At 32.6% G+C, this 19,428-nt stretch overlaps 3 protein-coding genes across 9 annotated transcripts in view; 2 read left to right on the plus strand and 1 right to left on the minus strand.

The window, feature by feature from the left end:
* LOC105423575 (STING ER exit protein) overlaps positions 1-233 on the plus strand; it is a 2,893-nt gene extending 2,660 nt beyond the window's left edge. Inside the window, exon 4 of the mRNA XM_089080755.1 lies at positions 1-233. This exon is cut by the window's left edge and continues 184 nt beyond it. The gene's annotated coding sequence lies outside the window, so the exon portion shown is untranslated.
* Positions 222-12,074, minus strand: LOC105423570 (uncharacterized). Of its 6 annotated transcripts, none has more exons than XM_089080740.1 (12): positions 11,822-12,074; positions 10,658-10,882; positions 10,119-10,316; positions 9,494-9,619; positions 5,657-9,327; positions 5,215-5,452; positions 4,837-5,014; positions 4,478-4,669; positions 3,594-4,130; positions 3,090-3,323; positions 2,292-2,818; positions 222-2,116 (listed from the first exon to the last, which is right to left on the minus strand). In XM_089080740.1, exons 2-12 carry the CDS (start codon positions 10,849-10,851, stop codon positions 1,588-1,590), a joined length of 6,624 nt encoding a protein of 2,207 aa, XP_088936866.1. In that variant the 5' UTR covers positions 10,852-10,882; positions 11,822-12,074; the 3' UTR covers positions 222-1,587. The 6 variants fall into 6 exon arrangements, with proteins under 6 accessions (XP_088936866.1, XP_088936864.1, XP_088936865.1 ...); XM_089080738.1 differs by having other exon boundaries at positions 222-2,119; positions 11,822-12,072; XM_089080739.1 differs by having other exon boundaries at positions 222-2,119; positions 11,688-11,825.
* Positions 12,075-14,012: 1,938 nt separating this feature from the next.
* Positions 14,013-19,112, plus strand: LOC105423569 (uncharacterized). Of its 2 annotated transcripts, none has more exons than XM_089080815.1 (10): positions 14,013-14,731; positions 14,867-14,943; positions 15,112-15,454; positions 15,757-16,089; positions 16,215-16,497; positions 16,706-16,871; positions 17,148-17,287; positions 17,415-17,742; positions 18,477-18,661; positions 18,875-19,112. In XM_089080815.1, the coding sequence occupies exons 1-10, from the start codon at positions 14,638-14,640 to the stop codon at positions 18,894-18,896; spliced, it is 1,971 nt and encodes a 656-aa protein (XP_088936941.1). In that variant the 5' UTR covers positions 14,013-14,637; the 3' UTR covers positions 18,897-19,112. The 2 variants fall into 2 exon arrangements, with proteins under 2 accessions (XP_088936941.1, XP_088936939.1); XM_089080813.1 differs by having other exon boundaries at positions 14,015-14,731; positions 18,889-19,112.
* The last annotated feature ends 316 nt before the right edge of the window (positions 19,113-19,428 follow it).

Genomic DNA, 19,428 nt, shown 5'->3' on the forward strand with positions numbered 1-19,428 from the left:
TTTATTATCTTTTATATATTTATAATTATAAATAAATTGATTTATTTATATATCATAGCACATAAAAAATTGCTTTTGTACTTTCAAGCATTTTCAGAAAAATTACGATGTAATAATTTTTATGTATTTCAAAATTTATCGAAAAAGTTACCAATCTTTTTCTTCGGGACAATATATCTTTTATAGAAATAATTTACTTTTCTAAAAGCACAATAAACAAATTTATTCTTGTATCGACATCTTTATTAACATTACACAAAAGGTAAATCTTTAAAATATATAAATGACTAGATACAAATATTGCATAAAAATGTACATTGCAAAATAGAAACAGAAGTTTAACAAATAAATACATCAGTTACATATAATTCATCGATAAATAACTGCAAGCAAAGGAGATTCAATATATTCCTGCTCGCACTTGGAATTAATTCATATCATGGCAATCTCAATTAGTAGTAACCAAATAGCATCTAATAAAACCGTTATTTGGTTGTTTGAAAGTAATTTGAATTGATATGGCATATTTACGTGGTACAATGGAAGCCTAATGGACACCTACCTAAACAAATCATATCACTGGCCATGTTTTTTTTATCTACATATAAAGATGAATTAAGACATTGCAGTACTATGGAACATTAATGTGTACATTTAATCAAGATCTTGTATTCATTTAAGTACATGTCCGTCAATTATTTTTCTTTCTATCTGCTGCTGCTGCTGCTGCTAATATATGTGTGTACGTGTGTGTGTGTGTGTATATATATGCATGTATGTATAAAATCTTCAATTATTCCAATTGTGCAATATAGTGATCTTAAAAAATGTAATTCAATAAATCTCTATTTAACAACTTTAAGAAAATTTTTTTAAGACAATATTTTCTCTTCTTCATATATCTAGAATTATATATACATATATATATATATATACAAACACACTTTTTTTTTTAAGGGTAACTAGTATATTTGATTAGTGAGATTTTACGACATTATCACATTAGAAAAGCAAGATGAAAAATTGTTTACATAAAATTTGAAAATTCTATCATTTAAATAATCATTCTTAGCGTCACAAGATAATAATAGCATATTTTCTATTCAATCGATAAATGCAGCTTAAGGATATTTTTAACGATAATCCTATATGCTTCCTTAAAATTATATTTCGCTATCTTACATAATACGATTCCTCTAATGGAATTATCACGTTCGCACTTTTTTACTAGCGACATTCCTTCATTAATCACGATTTATAACGATGCTCGTACTTAATGCATTATCGATGTTAAGTTTCTTTTTTATTAAATACATGGTCAATGGAAATACATTAATATATACAGACCATAAAATATTCATAATTACAAACGTTAATAACAATAATTTCAAATAACTTTTATAAAAAAAGAAATAATTATGTGAAGCTACATGTATAAACATGTATGTATAATAATTTTAAAGATGTTATTATATCTTTAAAATCAATTTTTTTTAATGTTATAAAATGATTAAGGTATAATATCAGCAGACAGAAACGAATATTGCATCGACAATGCATATTCTATCGATAGAATTATTAATAGCATTAAGTATTAATTTGCGACGATTTAATGTCCACTTTCTTAAGTATCGTAGGTTCATCTTTAAGAAACGTGCCAGATCTCGAACCTACTGTAGGTTGTTTTTGTATCTCAACATTATGGCACTTTTTAATCTTGTCGTCGACTTTACTGACAATTCTCTTGCTAGTAATAACTGATTTGATCATCTTATTGCCAATGCTAGACTTTGGAGAGGATTTCTTACTAGGGCTATCAGAATTCTGTGAATTTTGAGTCTCTTTTTTTTCTCTTCTCGTATTAGGAGGAACATTTGCCTGCGTGATCTGTCGCGTTTTGAAAGGAGCTACCGTGTTAACCGGTTTACTAAGGACGTCTGGTGTCCTTGCAGCATCCAGTAAACTTCTGCGTAAATTCGGTGAACCATGATATGTGCTACTGATAGCAGCGGCTCTACTGCGACTAGCAGCGGTAGAACTTTCCAATGATCTCGGAGATCTTTTAGCGATCGTTAATGGACTTCTCTGTTGCGTTGGCGGCGAGCTTTTTTTCATCCTGCTATTTACAAATAAATGATAAATGTAACGATTGACATACGAATCAAAGGCTATATGTATTAAAATAAAATCGCAATAGTTAATAGAATGGCATGGCAACGAATCATAAAAGTGTTTCGAATCAAAGAATTTAAAAAATTAATAAAAGCTAATAATATTAAATTTCATCTTACCTATCATACGTTTGCGTTTTGCTCGCTTTCGCCAAAATAGGTGATAATTTATTGGATACATTGGACTTTGGAGTAGTTGTTATCTCCGTCATGAGACTGTCGGTGGACATAGATGTATCCATCTTGTTAATTTTCTTTTTGATAGTAACCGGCTTACTTTTGGTTTCTAAAGAATCGATCGATAAACCTATTTCAGTGCTTTTTTGTTTAAAAGAAGGCGATTCGGGTCTTGTGATAGCGCAACTTTTACTAATCAAATCCTTCTTATTGCCAGTCCGACCTGCATTTGCATTTGCCTCCGTTAAACTATCGGATGAGAGAGCTTTTACATCTTTTTTGACTGGTAACTTCATTTTTGATAGTGGCTTTTTATCTGTCGCACGTTTCATTGCCGGGCTGGAAGTGCGCGACGAATCAGACGAAGAAATCATAATTTTGCGCCGCTGTTGTACAATTTTGTCATGATGCACAGATACATTCTCCTTTGGAATAGGTTTATTTCTTGGTTCGAGATATCTTGATTTTACCTACAAGTTTATATATTATAATATTTATATATATTATAATATTAATGATTTTATTGTAATTTTAATGTTACATTTAATTAACTTGAAATTGATTTTGATAATAAAAATATTAGGGCATCAATAGTCTGATGATGTGATTTTTCTTAACCCCCCCCCCCCCCCACACACACACACACACACACACACACACACACACACATATACGACGTTCATATGTTTTTATAATTTAAAAGATTATAATTTCAAACACTTTTAGAAATTTCAAACGTACCTCTATTTTGTTAGGCCACGATTTTGGCCTAATGGTTTCAGAAGTAACTTGTTTATCTTCTTGCATTTTACGCTCAAGTGGATCTGTTTTTGGCTTGTACAAAACTTTCTTTGTTTGCTTGGATGATGGTGTTTGCTTTAAGGTTTTGTCGTTGTGCTCAGAAATCGCCATTTTTACACGTTTTAAATCTAAGTTACGGCTTATCATTGAGCGATTAGGCGGCGCGCGAGATTCCTTTGACATACAGAATGATTTTATCAAAAAATAATAATGTGAATATGACATTAATGGTATTAAAATACTTCGAGTTAATTCAATTATTTGAATTGCTAATATTATTACAAGCTGGTTCATAATTTCTTTGGGAGTGTTATTAACTTTTGTTGTTATTTTAATTATTTAAAAATTATTAAATATAGACTATTAAAAAGTAATCTATACAAAAATGTGTTAGTTTGTTGAATCTTATAAGATTCTAAATTCTTTTTAAAGAAGAATACTTACTTTTAAAAAGTTTGAATGTCTGGATAAACGCTTGGAAGTCTCGTGAGGCAAGATTACGAGACAAGCTAGCTCTTGTATTCTCCTGCGAAGTTCCAGATCCATTTTCAACCACGTAGTAGTTCTCGCAGCACGTGTGGCATCGCGCACCAAACATTTTTCCACGCGACCTTGAAGCTTATGCAGGAAATCGATGAACAACGGTCCCGGTTTGATTCTACCTTGAAGATCGTCTGTCTGTGACGCGAGTAACATTTTATTTAGTTTCGAATAACTTTTGCACGCTTGCTCGGGCGGCAATTGTTCGACGGCTGTTAAAAAATGATCTTCTAAACGACTGATATTCCACGTTGATTCGCGACCAAGCGATTGAAAATTTTCATTTCCTAAGACACCCGCAAAATTTTCCGATAGAAATTTTACTGATGTCTCTAATAGGTTCGATACCATCCGAAATACTGGCTCTGCCCATCGCACGTTTGGTAAGGTTGCCAATAACTTATCGCAGTCCATCATAGTTTGAAGCACATTGTCGGTAGACTGTAAATTGTATAAAGAAAAAATTGAGTTTAGAGATTGATAAAAGATTAAAATTTATCGTGCTGAGACTGCACAAAATCTTTGTAACCTTAAGAAAATCACAGTTAACTAAAAATATTAACAAAAATATTAACAATTCTTTATTGAATGAACTATTTGATGCGATTCCTATGTCTACATAAATTCATCTCAATCTTCTTTATAAATAAAAGTGTCTGTAAAAGTGGCTTATAATTTTTTGATTGATTGATTATAAGCTACTTTTAGAGGTGCTTTTATCGATAAAAAGAAGATTCAGAATATGGACTATAGTCGTATTAAGATGAGTATGTCTTCTACTTGTGTACCATGTGTACTATATGCTGATGATAACATTTTTCCATAAGTTCTCTAGGAAGAGTCGCAAATGCTTTGCATGGCCATATTCGTACAAAGTGCTTCGTAATCCATCTAAGTGATCTTCGATACACTTCGTCTAGACCATACGCTGCTGCTAATGGCATACATTCTAACACTCCAACAGCACATATCTGGCATGGCTAAAAGATAATAAAAAAAGAAAATATATAAATCAAGAAAAGATTATATGTTGAGAATCGAATAAATCAATATAAAATTATATGTAACAATGAATTTAAGATTCTTAGTTCTTTATTAGAGAAATAAAAAAATAAGAAAAATATAAATTTTAACTTTATGTACGTACCTTATGAAACAAATGACAATATTTAAGTTTAAGCGTATATCCTATAACTTCCTTGAGACCTTCCAAACACAACATATCAGCTAATGTTGCTAATTCAACGATACTTATAGAATCTGGTATATTACTTTCTCCACTGTAGATATGACACAATGCAAAATGAACTGCATTGTAAGAATATCTAGAATAGAGATATTAAAAATATATAATATTAACATCATTCATGCACATAAAAATGTACACACATACACACATACACGCGCGCGCGCGCGTATACATACATATATAAAATATGTTCGCCAATAATAATTATATAAAATGTTCTCTCTAACTTATTCAAATATCAATAATAAACATGTCATGCATTTATATTTAACGTACCCTTGTAGAGAAATAACATTGCCTGCACTTTCGATCCATCCGCCGCTTAAAATTGCAGCAAAATATTGGCAACGAGAGCTTAATATACATTTATGTGCTCTTATACGTCGACCGGCCACGTCTATTGTAACATCAGGATTGATTTCTTCCAAAAACATCCTTAATAAATCCTCTCCCAGTCTATTGTGTGGCTTTGCACCAGCTATACTTGATGTTTCAGTTTCCTCCGTGCTACCTTCTACAATTCACAGTTTTAAGAGTTTTATTTTAATATCATTTTAAGTGTAGTTGGAATCTCCTTTCAACATTAAAATTGAAAGACTTTGTCACTATATCTTGTATTTCTTATGATACAAAAACAAAAATTATACGTATGATGAAAATTTTATAATTTGTTTTGCTTATATTCAAGTTTATAAATCTCATCAAACGGTATACGTACCCGCTCCGGAACGTCCCATGCTACTTTGCATACTGCTGAGATCAGATTCAGAAATAATTCCTTCCGCTTCACAATCACCAGTCAAATCCTCCAGTGGAGACTTCTGCTTGGATGGAAGCGACGTGCTCATAACAGAAGCGAGTTTCCTGGAGACTGGCTTGGCTGCAGAACCACTGTTTCTCGTCATCACTAGCTTGCTCTCTATCCACGATGTTTCTGGAATACTGCTGCTCATCCGATACGTACTTCTGTCATCCTTCACCATTAAAATATCCGGTGCATGACTAACAGTTGGCGTTTTATCCAAATCTGACAAACGTACGAAACTGAAAGTACTCGTCTTGTCAGAAACTGAATGCAAATTCTTTAAATTACGATCGGGCATCTTTCCGGTTTTCTTTGACGAACGACAATCGTATGTCTGTTTAATGTCGTTATATTCCGGCTCCTTCAATTCGCACTCAATTTTCTTTATTGTTTCGCTTAATGATTTACGAGTTTCCGATATCTTAGTGTTGTTTCCTGCAGCGACTAGTTGCGATCTGTCATTAACATTCGAATTCAGCAAATCGGTTAATCCATAATAATGGTTGTCACTATCCGGGGAAGGTCCGCTGCCGCTGCTAATATCAAATGTCTCACTTTTACGAGTGTGACCTTCAGTGCTCTCTGTACATGTCTTTTCCCAAGCGGAGGTCTCCGAGAACTCGTCCTCGTATGCCTTCGTCTCATTGCTTTCCAAATTCTCCACCTGATCGGAAGTTATTTCCTTGTATTCGTGATGATTCACGCTAATACGCAGCTCTTCATTCTCGATTTCCACGTGAGAGTTTGGCGGAGTATCCCTTACGTCAAACTCAAATACATCCTCAGACGATGTGTCCATATTATTCGAGTTATTCTCATGCTCTTGTAACGTCTTGAAATTTTTATGATTGTAAGAATCCGCTTTAGCTGCGTCGCTCAGTGAATGACTGGACGAGCTTGTCTTTGCCTGGGATTGTCTTAAGATACCGCGACTATCTATCGATACGCTATGTGCACGTTTGTGTTCCCGTCTAAACATAAGCTCTTTCGCCACGCAGCCATTACTACTGTTCACCGATTGTGTCTTATCTACATTCCATGAATGTCGTTTGAACGTCGGTCGTGAAGTAGACAGTGTCCGTCTTCTCACAACAGGAGAATCGGATTCTATGAACATGAAAACGCTAGGCTTTGTTTTTTCTTTCTTTTGTTCTTGCGGCAACTGATTATCTCCCGCGGCACTACTGTTATCTTTGGAGCTACTATCATCCGTCTTAATATCCGTTAATTTATTAGGTGCCATTGAAAAGCTTCGTCTATGCGTCGGAGCTACGTCTCGCGTATCGGTCTCACGCATATCATTCAGGTCGATAAACATCGAGAAGATGTTTTTCTTCTCACCTTCGTTAGAAACATCGTTTTTCACGCTCATGTCTGATTTAACGAATGGCTTGATTTTATCACCATTATTCTTTTCAGAGATATCTATGTAAAATTCACAATAAGGTTTGCCGTTACTATCTCTACGTTCCTTCCTCTCAAGTAAGTGATCACGCTTGATGGGTTCAACATCGTTCATATCCTTCAGGTTAACAAAAAAACCTAAACTACCATGTTTTTCATGATTGCTCGACTTGTGCATAGGTCTTCTGACATTTTCCGAAGTGGAAAAGCTTTGCGACATGCTCCGTGAGTTGTTCCGAGATTTGGATTCCTCCTTACAATCACTCATATCGACTACCCAAGCAGTCATGGAGGAAGACATTCTGGAGGACTTGACTTTAATTTCAGGCTTGTTCATAATCACTGAGCCACCTGACACAATTGGCGTGGATTCCGTTTTGCGTCGCACTGTAGGACTGTCCGAGGGCTTTGAATAATCCGAGGTGCTGACACCACCAGAAATAATTGGAGTAGCTTCGTCGCGTTTATTTCTCTTTACAGGTTCCGCTCGGCTACCTTTCTCTAAGATGGAGTCTAGGGTAATTGGTAAACTACTGCTACAATGATTAGATGTATCCAAATCCTTACCGCAATCTATGATAGACTTATCGCTGGCACTTTTGATGACCGGATAAACCGCGCAAGATTTATCAAGATTGGTTAGATGGTTGTTTTGCGTTTGCGTTTGATTAATTTTGTATTCAGGACTGTCTAATAAGTACGACACCGGATGTTGAGTATTAATCTGAACGTCAGGTGTAAAGGTGATCGACGGTTCGGTAATTGAAGGAACTACAGAATCGGATAGTGCGTGGTAAATAGAGTCTCCGTCCACGCGATGTCCGGAGTATTGCGGAATGGCGCTTTGAAAGACGAGGCTACCTTGTCGACGTTCATATTCTTGTCTTAAAACGGATAATTTCTCATCGTTAGAATCAAGCTCGAACGTATTTCTTCTGATGAGCGAAGGTCGTCTGTCCTCATTTGAACTTGTATCTTTCTCGTTTTCATTTCTTGATGCCTCGATGTTGTCCAATATTTCTGTTTTCTCATTTCGGTTGTTGCTCAATTTCGTATTGTTGTCAGGACACGGAGAAGGATGCGCACTCTCCCCACTATCCGCCTCTTTTATCTCTACGATCAACGATTCCTTCTCCGTTGGTTTGCTCGCGATCTTTCCTTCCAATGTAGAATCTACCCGTTTTATTTTATGTGATTCTGAAAATGGTTGCAAATATTCGGTAAGTTTCAATTCTTTTTCAAACTCTGCCACTCGTTTATGGCCGGTTTGTAGTGGTGGCGTCTTAAATGGTGTAAATTTGTACGATGGTTCTTCCGCGATATTATTTGATTTGTTTGTAGTATAATCCGCATAATTTGACGAAAATGTCAAATACGATAGCGACGTACTATCATTGCCATATTGATTTCTTACATTCGTAGACACAATGTCTACTTCATCATTCAAGGTAGAGGCATCGATGAAATAATATCCACTTGTGGAAGAACTATTGTGATTAGTCGCGTTAGCAGAACGAAAATGCTCGGACTCTCTTTCAGCCGTTACGCTTTCCAATTCTTGGGTATCAGATTGTGTTTTCCATTCTAATTTACTTGTCGAAGAGATTTCCTTGTGATCATTACTTGCCGAAGGAATGGGCTCGATAAATTCAAAAGATTCATTTTCATCGCTGCCACAATCTGATTCGTAAAATGGCTCATTTAACATACGATTTTCGTATTGTAAGATCTCTTCGACATTTGACTTTGTTTCCTGAGCGTTGTCTGACGTACTCGTGAGCTGATATTCCATTTCCATTGATGAATATGTTGTGCTACGATCATTCGTTCCGGATTGTGTCGCACTCTTTTCATGGTAATTGCTATTGTTGAACGACTCGCAATGTTCATCACACAAGAGCATCTTATGATCGCTCCTTTTGCGTATCCGCTCGGCACGTATTCGATCTGAATCATCATCATTAGTAGAAGTATACTCTGCTGTTTGCGTCACCTCCAAATCTGTGCTTGAATTCTCTGATGTGGTATTATCATGTGGACTTATTGAACCTGTCTCCAAGCCAGAATCAGCCATTTCTGATGCAGCAGGACTAGCATTCGTTACAGCATAATCTTTTACGTCTTGTAGATGATGTTGCGTGTCACAGCTCAATGTCAGACATTTCCTATATTCACATATCCTGTAGATAATACGAATCTATGAAATGTGATAAAGAAGAAATATAAACAAACAAATATATAATTAACCGTAAAGCAAATAGAATTATTGAACAAAAGCTAAGCTAAATTTCTCACAAACTTTGCTCTAAAATAAAAAATCTAAAATGTGTTTTTAATAAATCTAACCTGCCATCGACTTGAGATATATTGGTATCAAATTTATTTAAAAAATAACATTTACAATTTGTATTCAGAATTATTTTCACCAACAATTGCTCTTCTCGAGATAAGTCCAAATTACTGTACAGAAGCCTGTAATTCATAAACAATTTGTAATATTAATATAGCATGAGCTAAATGATATATATGAGAGTAGTATAGCACATAGTAATAAAGTTACATTAATATAATTAAAAGAAAATTCAATTAATAGATATCAATCTGATTAATATAACAGAGAGATTTACCAGCATGCTTAATGGCAAAAGATACGTACAATGACAAATTCATATTTTCATGTTTATGATCAATGCGTAACAAAATCTTTCACAATATAAAATTTGTTGCAACATATCTTTTTGTGTTTCTTTCAATAGAAAATTTAATACAAATACTATATCAAAATATTTATCCCTGTGTAGTTAAGATAAAAAGCATGCAAATTATATATTTTAACCATATCATTTAAAACAAAAAAAATTATATGAAATACATTGTATAAAGACATGCTGAATAATGTCATAAATGAAACAGAAATACATTTCTTCTTAATTATATCGTTCCTATATACAGATAATCAATATAGTGATACCTCACAAAATTTGCAATCTGATGGAAAAGCCCAGCTTTGTCAAGAATGCAATGGACTATTTTGTTAATATAAATAAAATAAGGTTTGAGGACTTTGTACAAATGTGGCGATCTTGTTCTAACAATGCACTCGTTTATACGTATTATTTTATAACCATGTATTATATTAAGATCACAATGCAAGGAATCCGTAAATATTCTACAATAAAAATAATCCTTGAGTTTTGCATTATTCCCTCCAATGCTCTTGATTTTATCTTAAGATATAAAATGAATTTTATTTCACATATATAAAATGGCTAAAAAGATTACATCAACATAAAAAATATATACAAGATAAAATTGTGCAAAAGAGGATCTCAACTGAACTAATTAAAGTAGTATGCATGTGTATGTATAAAATTTCAAATCAGTTTATATATCAGTATATAGCATAATCTAATATACTAATTTGTCTTCAAAATTTTTAATATAGATGTTTTGAATTACACGCCTTGTGACATATATTAAAACTTGCCAAAATAAAAAATGTTTTCTTACCTCAGAATACTATTTTGTAATTGGTTGATATTTTTGACAATAGTGCGATATTGTTCCGCACTGTTCCGTTTTTTGAATTCATAACTTGGAGAAAACTCAAGCGTTCCAGAGGAATCAAGATTATTGTGGCACAGCCACTGAGACGTTTCGTCTAAATTTCCATTTTGTTTGCTGTTGTTCTTGCCTCCAGCCATGAGGCATGTTTACTGTCTCATATTTGCCTACCTTTAATACAAGATGTCTCTTATATTTGCATATTTTATTAATGATATATACCGATGCTACACAGATAAATATTATAAAACTTTTGTATTTTGATTGATTATAAAACTTTTGTATTTGTATTGATTAAAAGGTGAGAAAACTATTTTGCATGAACTAATTATTAAAAAATTAAACTTTAGAAAAACATATTCACACATATACAAATAATTTCATCTTACGCTTTCATGCAAAAAATTGCCCTGAATAATCCAGAAGAATGTTTGTGTAAAAAAATAATTTAACTTCACGTGGAAAAATAAAGATGATCTCGATATCATTTCGGCCAACACTTTAGACAAAATTGATTTTGATCAAGTCATTTGCCCTTCGAGAATCTTTTGTGATTGTCATGAGTGCATGAGTGAATAGAGAGAGAGAGAGAGAGAGAGAGAGAGAGAGAGAGAGAGAGAGAGAGAGAGAGAGAGAGAGAGAGATAACTTGCCATAGCAAATATGTAACTAATAAAATTTTGTCAATTATAAATACACAAGTATGAAATTCAAATATTCTAGAAATCTGCTAAATCGAGAAAAAAAGAAAAAAGCAAAAAAGAATCAAAATTTTTGTTTAATGATCCGTTTTATTATCTTGTTGTTCGCGGAACATAGAAAAACTGAATTTAACAACTGCAGTCCTTATTATGAAAACTAAACTTGGATAAATGTACTAATACGAATAATGTACTCTTTCTGTGTGTCTCTCTCTCTCTCTCTCTCTCTCTCTCTCTCTCTCGCGTGACACCGCAAGAATGATCAGTACGGGATACCGAGAATATGGAAAAGCCACACGACCATCCCGGCGCGGACAATCCTATCCGTGCGGCAATCGCTTGCTCCCAAGTAAATGGAACATTTTCCCCACGCGTGAATAATTTATTGATCGACCATACACATCAAGTACCTCGCATATTTCGATCAGCCGGCACGTTGATTCGCATTATTCGTCATTATTGCGCTCGACTGGCCGTTTTAATCGGTTTGCGCATTGTTACGACCAATCGTCACGCAACGCCGGTGCGTTTATATCATCGCGACTGAAAGATCGCGGTGAGACGCGAGACAAATTGAATCGCAAATCTGTTGTCGTCCCAAGAACACACAAGTCCTCGTGAGAACGCGATTGCGCGACTAAGCTAAGCGCTAGCTGGCGCTAGCTAAGCGCTGTAAACCCGTCAATCAGTGGACGCATCCAGATTTCAGATGCGCAATCGCTCACTGCCGTTCATCGAGCGACGAGAGTAACGGCTATTCGTGAGCGCTCAAAAGATTATTCTAAACGTTGATATACGTATATTAACGTTGTAGAGTGTAAGACTCGATTATAAATACTGGTCTCTGTCTTCATAGTAGTCTTCATAGTTAGTTTTTATATTTAAGATCGTCTTAAGATAACATTTCAACCAATAGGATAGCTATATGAGCTTATTTAAGACGAACTTAAATATAAGAATTTACTATGAATAACGGCCTATGAATACCGACCTCTGTGTTACAATCTAGATTCTCTAGATGAATATGCCGGACCTCCCCGCTGTAAACACACAATTAGCCACACAATCCCATTAGCTTATATTCTGTCTATTTAAGGTTCTTTTACATGGTAAGATTTGATGCTCAGGATACGTCCCTATGAGAAAGAAAATAACGAAACGGAATAGTAACGGAAAGGAAACATGGGAGGGGGAGCTAACCAATCAGAATGATTCCGTTCTATTTTTTTTATGGCCGGCTTCATCATGGCAAACATTTAACGGAACGGATTTATTACGGAATACGTAAATTTAACTTGTTATCGGATACATCATTAGTGTCGATCCACAATAAGTATTTAATCTTTAAACTATAAGAAATTGACCAATCATAGTCGATTATTCTTTTCATATTCGATTATAATTGATCAATTTCTTACTTCTTACTTCTTAAATCGCCTATTGTGGACCGACACTTAGACAGCCTGACGTAAAGTCATTTTAACACTTCTCTTCACCTGAGAAGACATCCAAAAAAAAGCAATTTTTGCATGATATATAATATTATATATATATATATATATATATATATATATATATGTGTGTGATGTAATATTAAATATTATGATATTAAAATATTTTATCTAAACTAAGACTCGGTTGCGCCAACGTTATTTTGACTTTAATCGGGATGTAAAACCTTAAATTTATTGTACCAAAAGCAAAAACATTTAAAGTACTTTAATTTGTTTATCTTATTAAGATTAGTGTAAAACATTTTAGGATACGCTTTTGCTTTGGTACAACAAACTTACTTTGTTGTATTGTTTGTTATTGTTTGTTGTATTGTATTGTTTTGTTACAAAGCTTGGTAAAATTAAATTTTTATTTAAATATAATATTGTTTTATATATATATATATATATATATATATATATATATATATAAAATATTATATTACCATATCGTGCGAAAATTGCTTTTTTTGGATGTCTTTTCAGGTGAAGAAAACGGTTAAAGTGGCTTTATGTCGGGCCGTCCAACGATATATCCGATTAACAGGTTAAATGCACGTATTCTGTAATAAATCCGTTCCATGAAATGTTTGCCATGGGGAACCCAGCCATGAAAAAACGGAACGGAATCATTTTGATTGGTTAGCCCCCCTCACCATGTTTCCTTTTCTATTCCATTCCATTATTTCCTTCTTCATAGGGACGTATCCTCAAAGTGCTGTCCTATGGGCACGGAAAACGGAATCGGAACGGAATCGGAAAGATAAAATGATAGGAACAGTCAATCAGCATCGTTCCGAAAATTTCAATTAGCTTTTCATTCCGATTTTAAACATCCTGATTTCCCATGGAGTATATTTTTCAAGAAACGGAATCCATTCTAACTTTATTTTTTTTCAGTTTGATAATTTTTCATCATTTCAATTCAATTAATTGTATTAAGTGTATTAATTATATCCACATTTCACCGATTCCATTTTCCGTGCCCATAGGACGGCATCCTTAGGCTGGCTGCACATAGGACGCGCAAAGCGACGACGCGGCAACGCGGTAGCCAATCACCGTCTTGTTTTCTAATATAACGTAACGAAATTGTATATCAGAAAACAATACGGTGATTAGCTATCGCGTTACCGCATTGTCGCGTCCTGTCTGCAGCCGGCCTTAAAGGCGATCTCGCGCGAAAAATGAATTTATATGTCTCGCCAAGCATATTCGGAACGTGATGCTCCGCAGTCGTTTCCGATGCTTCTCACTCACTAAACTATTTATACCGCGCACCATGACTGTTGCTTTGGTTACATATTTTACGCTTACGCATTCTCATCACTTATCAATTGACAAATTTCAATTTTGCAGGAATAAGAAGAGGAAGAAAAAGAAGAAGACAGATTTCAACTTTCCTCTCTTTCTTCTAAACAACTTTATAAAAATATTACGAACAATTTTCTTATTGTTTATGGTTGTGATTATTATATAATTAGGGATCGTTACAAATTCAAAGGATGGCATATCTGATAGAGTTTGCAGTTATCATTTAGACATTTCGTTTTATCGATACGCACGATACGTTGCTTAGCCACACATCACGAGTACATCACAGCACGTTACAATCATTAGACAGTTGTTAATTATCTGTATCGATTAATAATTAATCGTCATCGTAATCATTGTATAAAATATTCATATTGTCAGATTGTTTATCACATATTTAACAAATATCAACGTGAGATATGGAGAAAACAAAGAAAACGGAGAAATCAGTGTTGGATTCTCATCGAGATTTCTTGGATATGGATACGGACGAGGAAGATTTTGGTGGACAAGGTGTTTTTTTCCAAATTTGTTTCTTTTTTTGAAAATATTTACATGCTCGCCGAATTGATCAGTGAATTACATACATATGTATATACATAAATGTGCAATATCGCACGTATGCTTTTTTTTTTTTTAATGTTTCAGAAAGTCTTGAAACCAAAGAGGAGCTTTCTTCCGAAACGATTAAACCAATCTTTAATAAACAGGATTTAGATAAGTTGGTTAGTTGGTTATTCTTATAAATTGAATTAAATGTATACGTATATTAGCTTTGTCATGTTTATATTTTATTTTTTTATATTGAAAATTGGAAGGATTCTTCGTATCTTCAATATTATTTAAGATCATATAAAGATGTCTATCAATATTATTGGAGCATGTTATTTCAGATATGTTTTGTAAAAGATCTCGCAATTCTTCCTTTTATTAAAGATTCAGATTGGAAAGAGGAATGTTGTATGCTTATTCGTGAATATTTCGAGAATCCTGCTTGCACATTATTATGTATATATTTCCAAGTTGATACACTGAAAGTGCAATTAAGCATTCCAGAGAATAATCAAAGTGATTTCATATATTTTTTGCGAATTCCATGGCATGTATTTACCATCGACAATTTTCACGCTACAGTTGTCTTTGGTAATATCAATCGTAATGCAATGATGTGCGTGTTGAAAGTAATGGAAAATATGTATATAACCATCGCACGCGACAGTGACGAATGGCCAGAAAGTATCTTTTTTTTCTTATCTTAGTTATATCACAACAGTATATGTATTTAAAAAATAACAGTCCCTCTATTGTTATAGCTCTCTTTAGAAAAATCAAAATTAATAGATAATAGATAATTGATATTCTTAGTCATAAGGATATTTTTGTCTTAGTCATAAAGATAAGGAAATTCAAATTGAATTTTGAAATCATCATCAATATTTTGAAATTCAAATTGAATTTCGAAATCATCATTACTTCTTAAGTTTGATCTTTTAATGTTGATTCTACAAGTCACATTTTCCTTTCCTTAATGAGGCCAGTTATTAGAAATGATTTGTTCTTCAATCTACATAATTTCCTAATGTACTTAACCGAATGGGTTTACAAGTCGATAAATTTGACCAAATTATATATTCCGGAAGATAATATAGCTGATACAGCGACACTGTCAATAGACAAGAGATTGAATTTACTTGAGACAAATATGCAGCATATATCTAATGAGATGCGGGAATCGGAAAAGGCACTGATTGACAGATTCGAAGGGATTGTGCGATATTGGATTAAACAAATACGAGAAATATTGGCGAGCACTTCCATGTGCAAAAGTGAACGAACCATATATAACGAATCACAACGTTGGATAGCGAGATGTTAATTTCGAATATTTTTACAATTTTATGTGAATCGCAAACGATTAACTGCTATTTATGTTGATCTAAACTTTTAGATCTTTTCATTTCTAAATAACAATATACATAGAATGTTTTATTTGCAGATTTTAATTTGAACTGTTTGTACGATCAGGTTTCAAATACAAAAATTCAATCGATATTGCATCTATTGGAGAACGCTTGTTCGCCGAGTGTTGATTCCTTTCGACTTTTAATATTACAGCTTCATGAAGGGTTAGAGCAAGCTGCGTCCAATATAACGTATTTGAATGTTTTATCAGAGGCTTGTAATGACCTGAAGTGTCCGGACGAAATTGAAAAACCTGTAACGAGAATATTGTTTTTGATATTATTTATTTGGACTGAATCACCGTTTTATAATATATCGTACGATTTATCACATATATTATTTTTTATTACTCATACTTTATTTAATACACACACACACACACACACACACACACACATCATATTAAAACATTTGAAGCTTGATTATTAATTATCATACTTGACTCTTAATCCTCCATTAATCTTAAAATTGAAAGTTATTTGCAGATTAAACAACAGAATAAAAATGTGTTATTATTTTTCTTAGAAGCAACATAGAGATACTTTGTGAAGCTATCAGTACACAGATTGTATATCAATGTAAAAATTATGTCAATGTACAAGAGATATTAGAAGGCAACGCGGAAAATGGTATAAACATACTTCAAAAATGTATTTGTTGTTGTCAAACATATAAAACTATATATAATAAGGTATTTAAATTTTGTATATTAGTGGTCAATTTTATCAAGTTTCCATCAAACACAAGATGATTAGTTCACAATCTTTGTATAAACATAAAATACTTTAAATAATTAACAAATTATCCACTTTAGTAAATATCCAGTGATTGGATAAAACGAATAATACATATTACAAGTTGTAAGCTTAATAGATAATTTATTTTGAAAAAAATGGATAAAATATTGGTAGTATAATTCTTATAATATTTTGTAATTTGTGCATCTTTTTGATAAAATCTTTGGCAGGTTATAAAGATAACTGCGCTCATTAAATCGAATAGTGTCTGGGATGTAAATAGACAGTTAGTATTTAATCATATTGATACGTTCATACAGAGATGTCATGATGTCATCGAAATATGTAATTCGTCAGTAGTATTTGGAAGGTAAGATGAAATGGAATATTTTGTATACATATTGTTTTAAAGCATAATAAATATGAAAATGGTTGTATTATCACACCTATATGTAATTATAATACATATATACATGACAAATACTTATAATTTCTAGACACAATAACGTGGGAATGATTGGCGGTGCAAGAGGCATTGAATACGAGATCTATTGTTGCCGAATAGAGAATCTTTTTTATGAAAGTCTTGATAAAATCAAGAAAATTCGTGACAATATTCTGGATGTTACAAAATCTTCGTGGCTCGAAAATATGTTAAAGTTTAGAAACTTTATAATGGAATTGGAGAACATGGTAAAAAATCTGATTGACTGCATATTTAAAGAGATCAAGAACGTTGAAGAAGGCATTGAAGCTATTTACGCTTTGCAACGCTTTAAATATAAAGAATCTTTACGAAATATATTATCGAGAAAATGGGTACAGGTGAGAGAAAAGAGAATTTTTTTTTTATATTTTATATTTTTTAATAATATAATTTATTAATATAATAATATCATTCTTAAGGCTCGGTTCTCTCGGTTTCCCTCGCGGCGCGACATGGGTTGTGTGACGTCAGAGGTGAGAAATGACATGTAAAAAGTTTTTTGCGTCATATAACTTTATCTTGTACGTTTCCCTTAAAAACATGATATTTTCGTATTTTTAAAACTTGTAAAAAATACTAGAAAGTAAGATATCTGTCCAATAAATCACGTAAAAGTGTAAAATAATTCTTGAAATAATGATCACTGCTCAGATATCAGAAACAACTAGATCTAATAATTTCTGATAGCTAGTACCATTATTTAAGCAGTGTACCATTATTTCAAGATTTATTTTACATTTTTACATGATTTATTGAGCAGATATCTTTTTTTCTGGTATTTTTTACAAGTTTTAAAAATACGAAAATATGTTTTTAAAGAAAAGGTACAAGACAAAGCTATACGATGCAAGAAACTTTTTACATGTCATTTCTCACGTCTGATGTCATAATTCAATATGACTACAGAGAAACAACCGAGCCTTAATAATTCAACAATTTCTAATACGATAATAAAAAGAAAGGAAATTTATGTATTGACTTATAATAGAACGTGCACATTAAAAGTATAATAATGTGTACATAATATCAATAAAGAAATATTTCTTAATTTAATAAAGATGTATTTTTTTAGGTCTGGGAAATATTTAGTAAAGAAATTGAAAGTTGCAGTAGTAATGCGATTTACCATGAAATGTATTATACCTTGTTTCTATGTTCAAATGATATAACTGTGTTGTGTATTAATCAATACTTGGAACGATTGTTCCACATGATGATCGATATGTCTGACTGGATCGGACATTGTGCAGCTGAAAAGTAAATAAGATTGATCAAATCTAAAATACTTCTTCTCTCAGTTTAAGTATACTTTGATTTAATTAAAGGACATTTTTATTACACTGTCTCATTAAGATAGTATTCTGTATATTATTTTTTATAATATAAAATTGTTATAATAAATTAATGTATCTTATTATAAATTATATATATTATGTATATTATGTTATTAATGTATAATGATGTTAAAAGATATTTATTTTCAGGTATATAGTGGAGCAATATAAACAAATGATGCATAAGGATGTCATTGCTAATAAAAGATAATATTAATTTGAAAAAAAAATTGTTTATATGATATTATGAATATTGGAATATTGTATAAAACAACAAGTACAGGTATCTGAAAGTATCTTACAGTTTCGTTGTAATTCTTAGAAAATTTTTAGAACCTCGAAAAGGTTCTTTGAAATATAAAAAATTCTTGAAATTCTGAAGTTTTAAATATTGCTCCCCTTCCCCCTTCCCAGTTATATTGTTTTGTAAATTTAGATTTTTGCGTTAAAGTCTCTAAATTGACAATTGGGACTCACGCCATATAGTTAAAGAATTATAATAATTAAGATCTCTCGTTTAAAACATTTTGATTTGAAGCAAGATTTAAATTTTTTAAATTTATTGTATATACCGAAGCAAAAGCGACACTTAAAATGTCACGGATGGAAAGAGAATTGACCAATTGCGTTTGAATAATTCAGCCAATTAACCAATACGATTGGTCAATTCTCTTTTTTGTCCGAAATCTC

This window comes from Pogonomyrmex barbatus, unplaced genomic scaffold, assembly GCF_055798465.1.
Source record: "Pogonomyrmex barbatus isolate J1 unplaced genomic scaffold, ASM5579846v1 scaffold4, whole genome shotgun sequence".
NCBI classification, from domain to species: Eukaryota; Metazoa; Arthropoda; class Insecta; order Hymenoptera; family Formicidae; genus Pogonomyrmex; species Pogonomyrmex barbatus.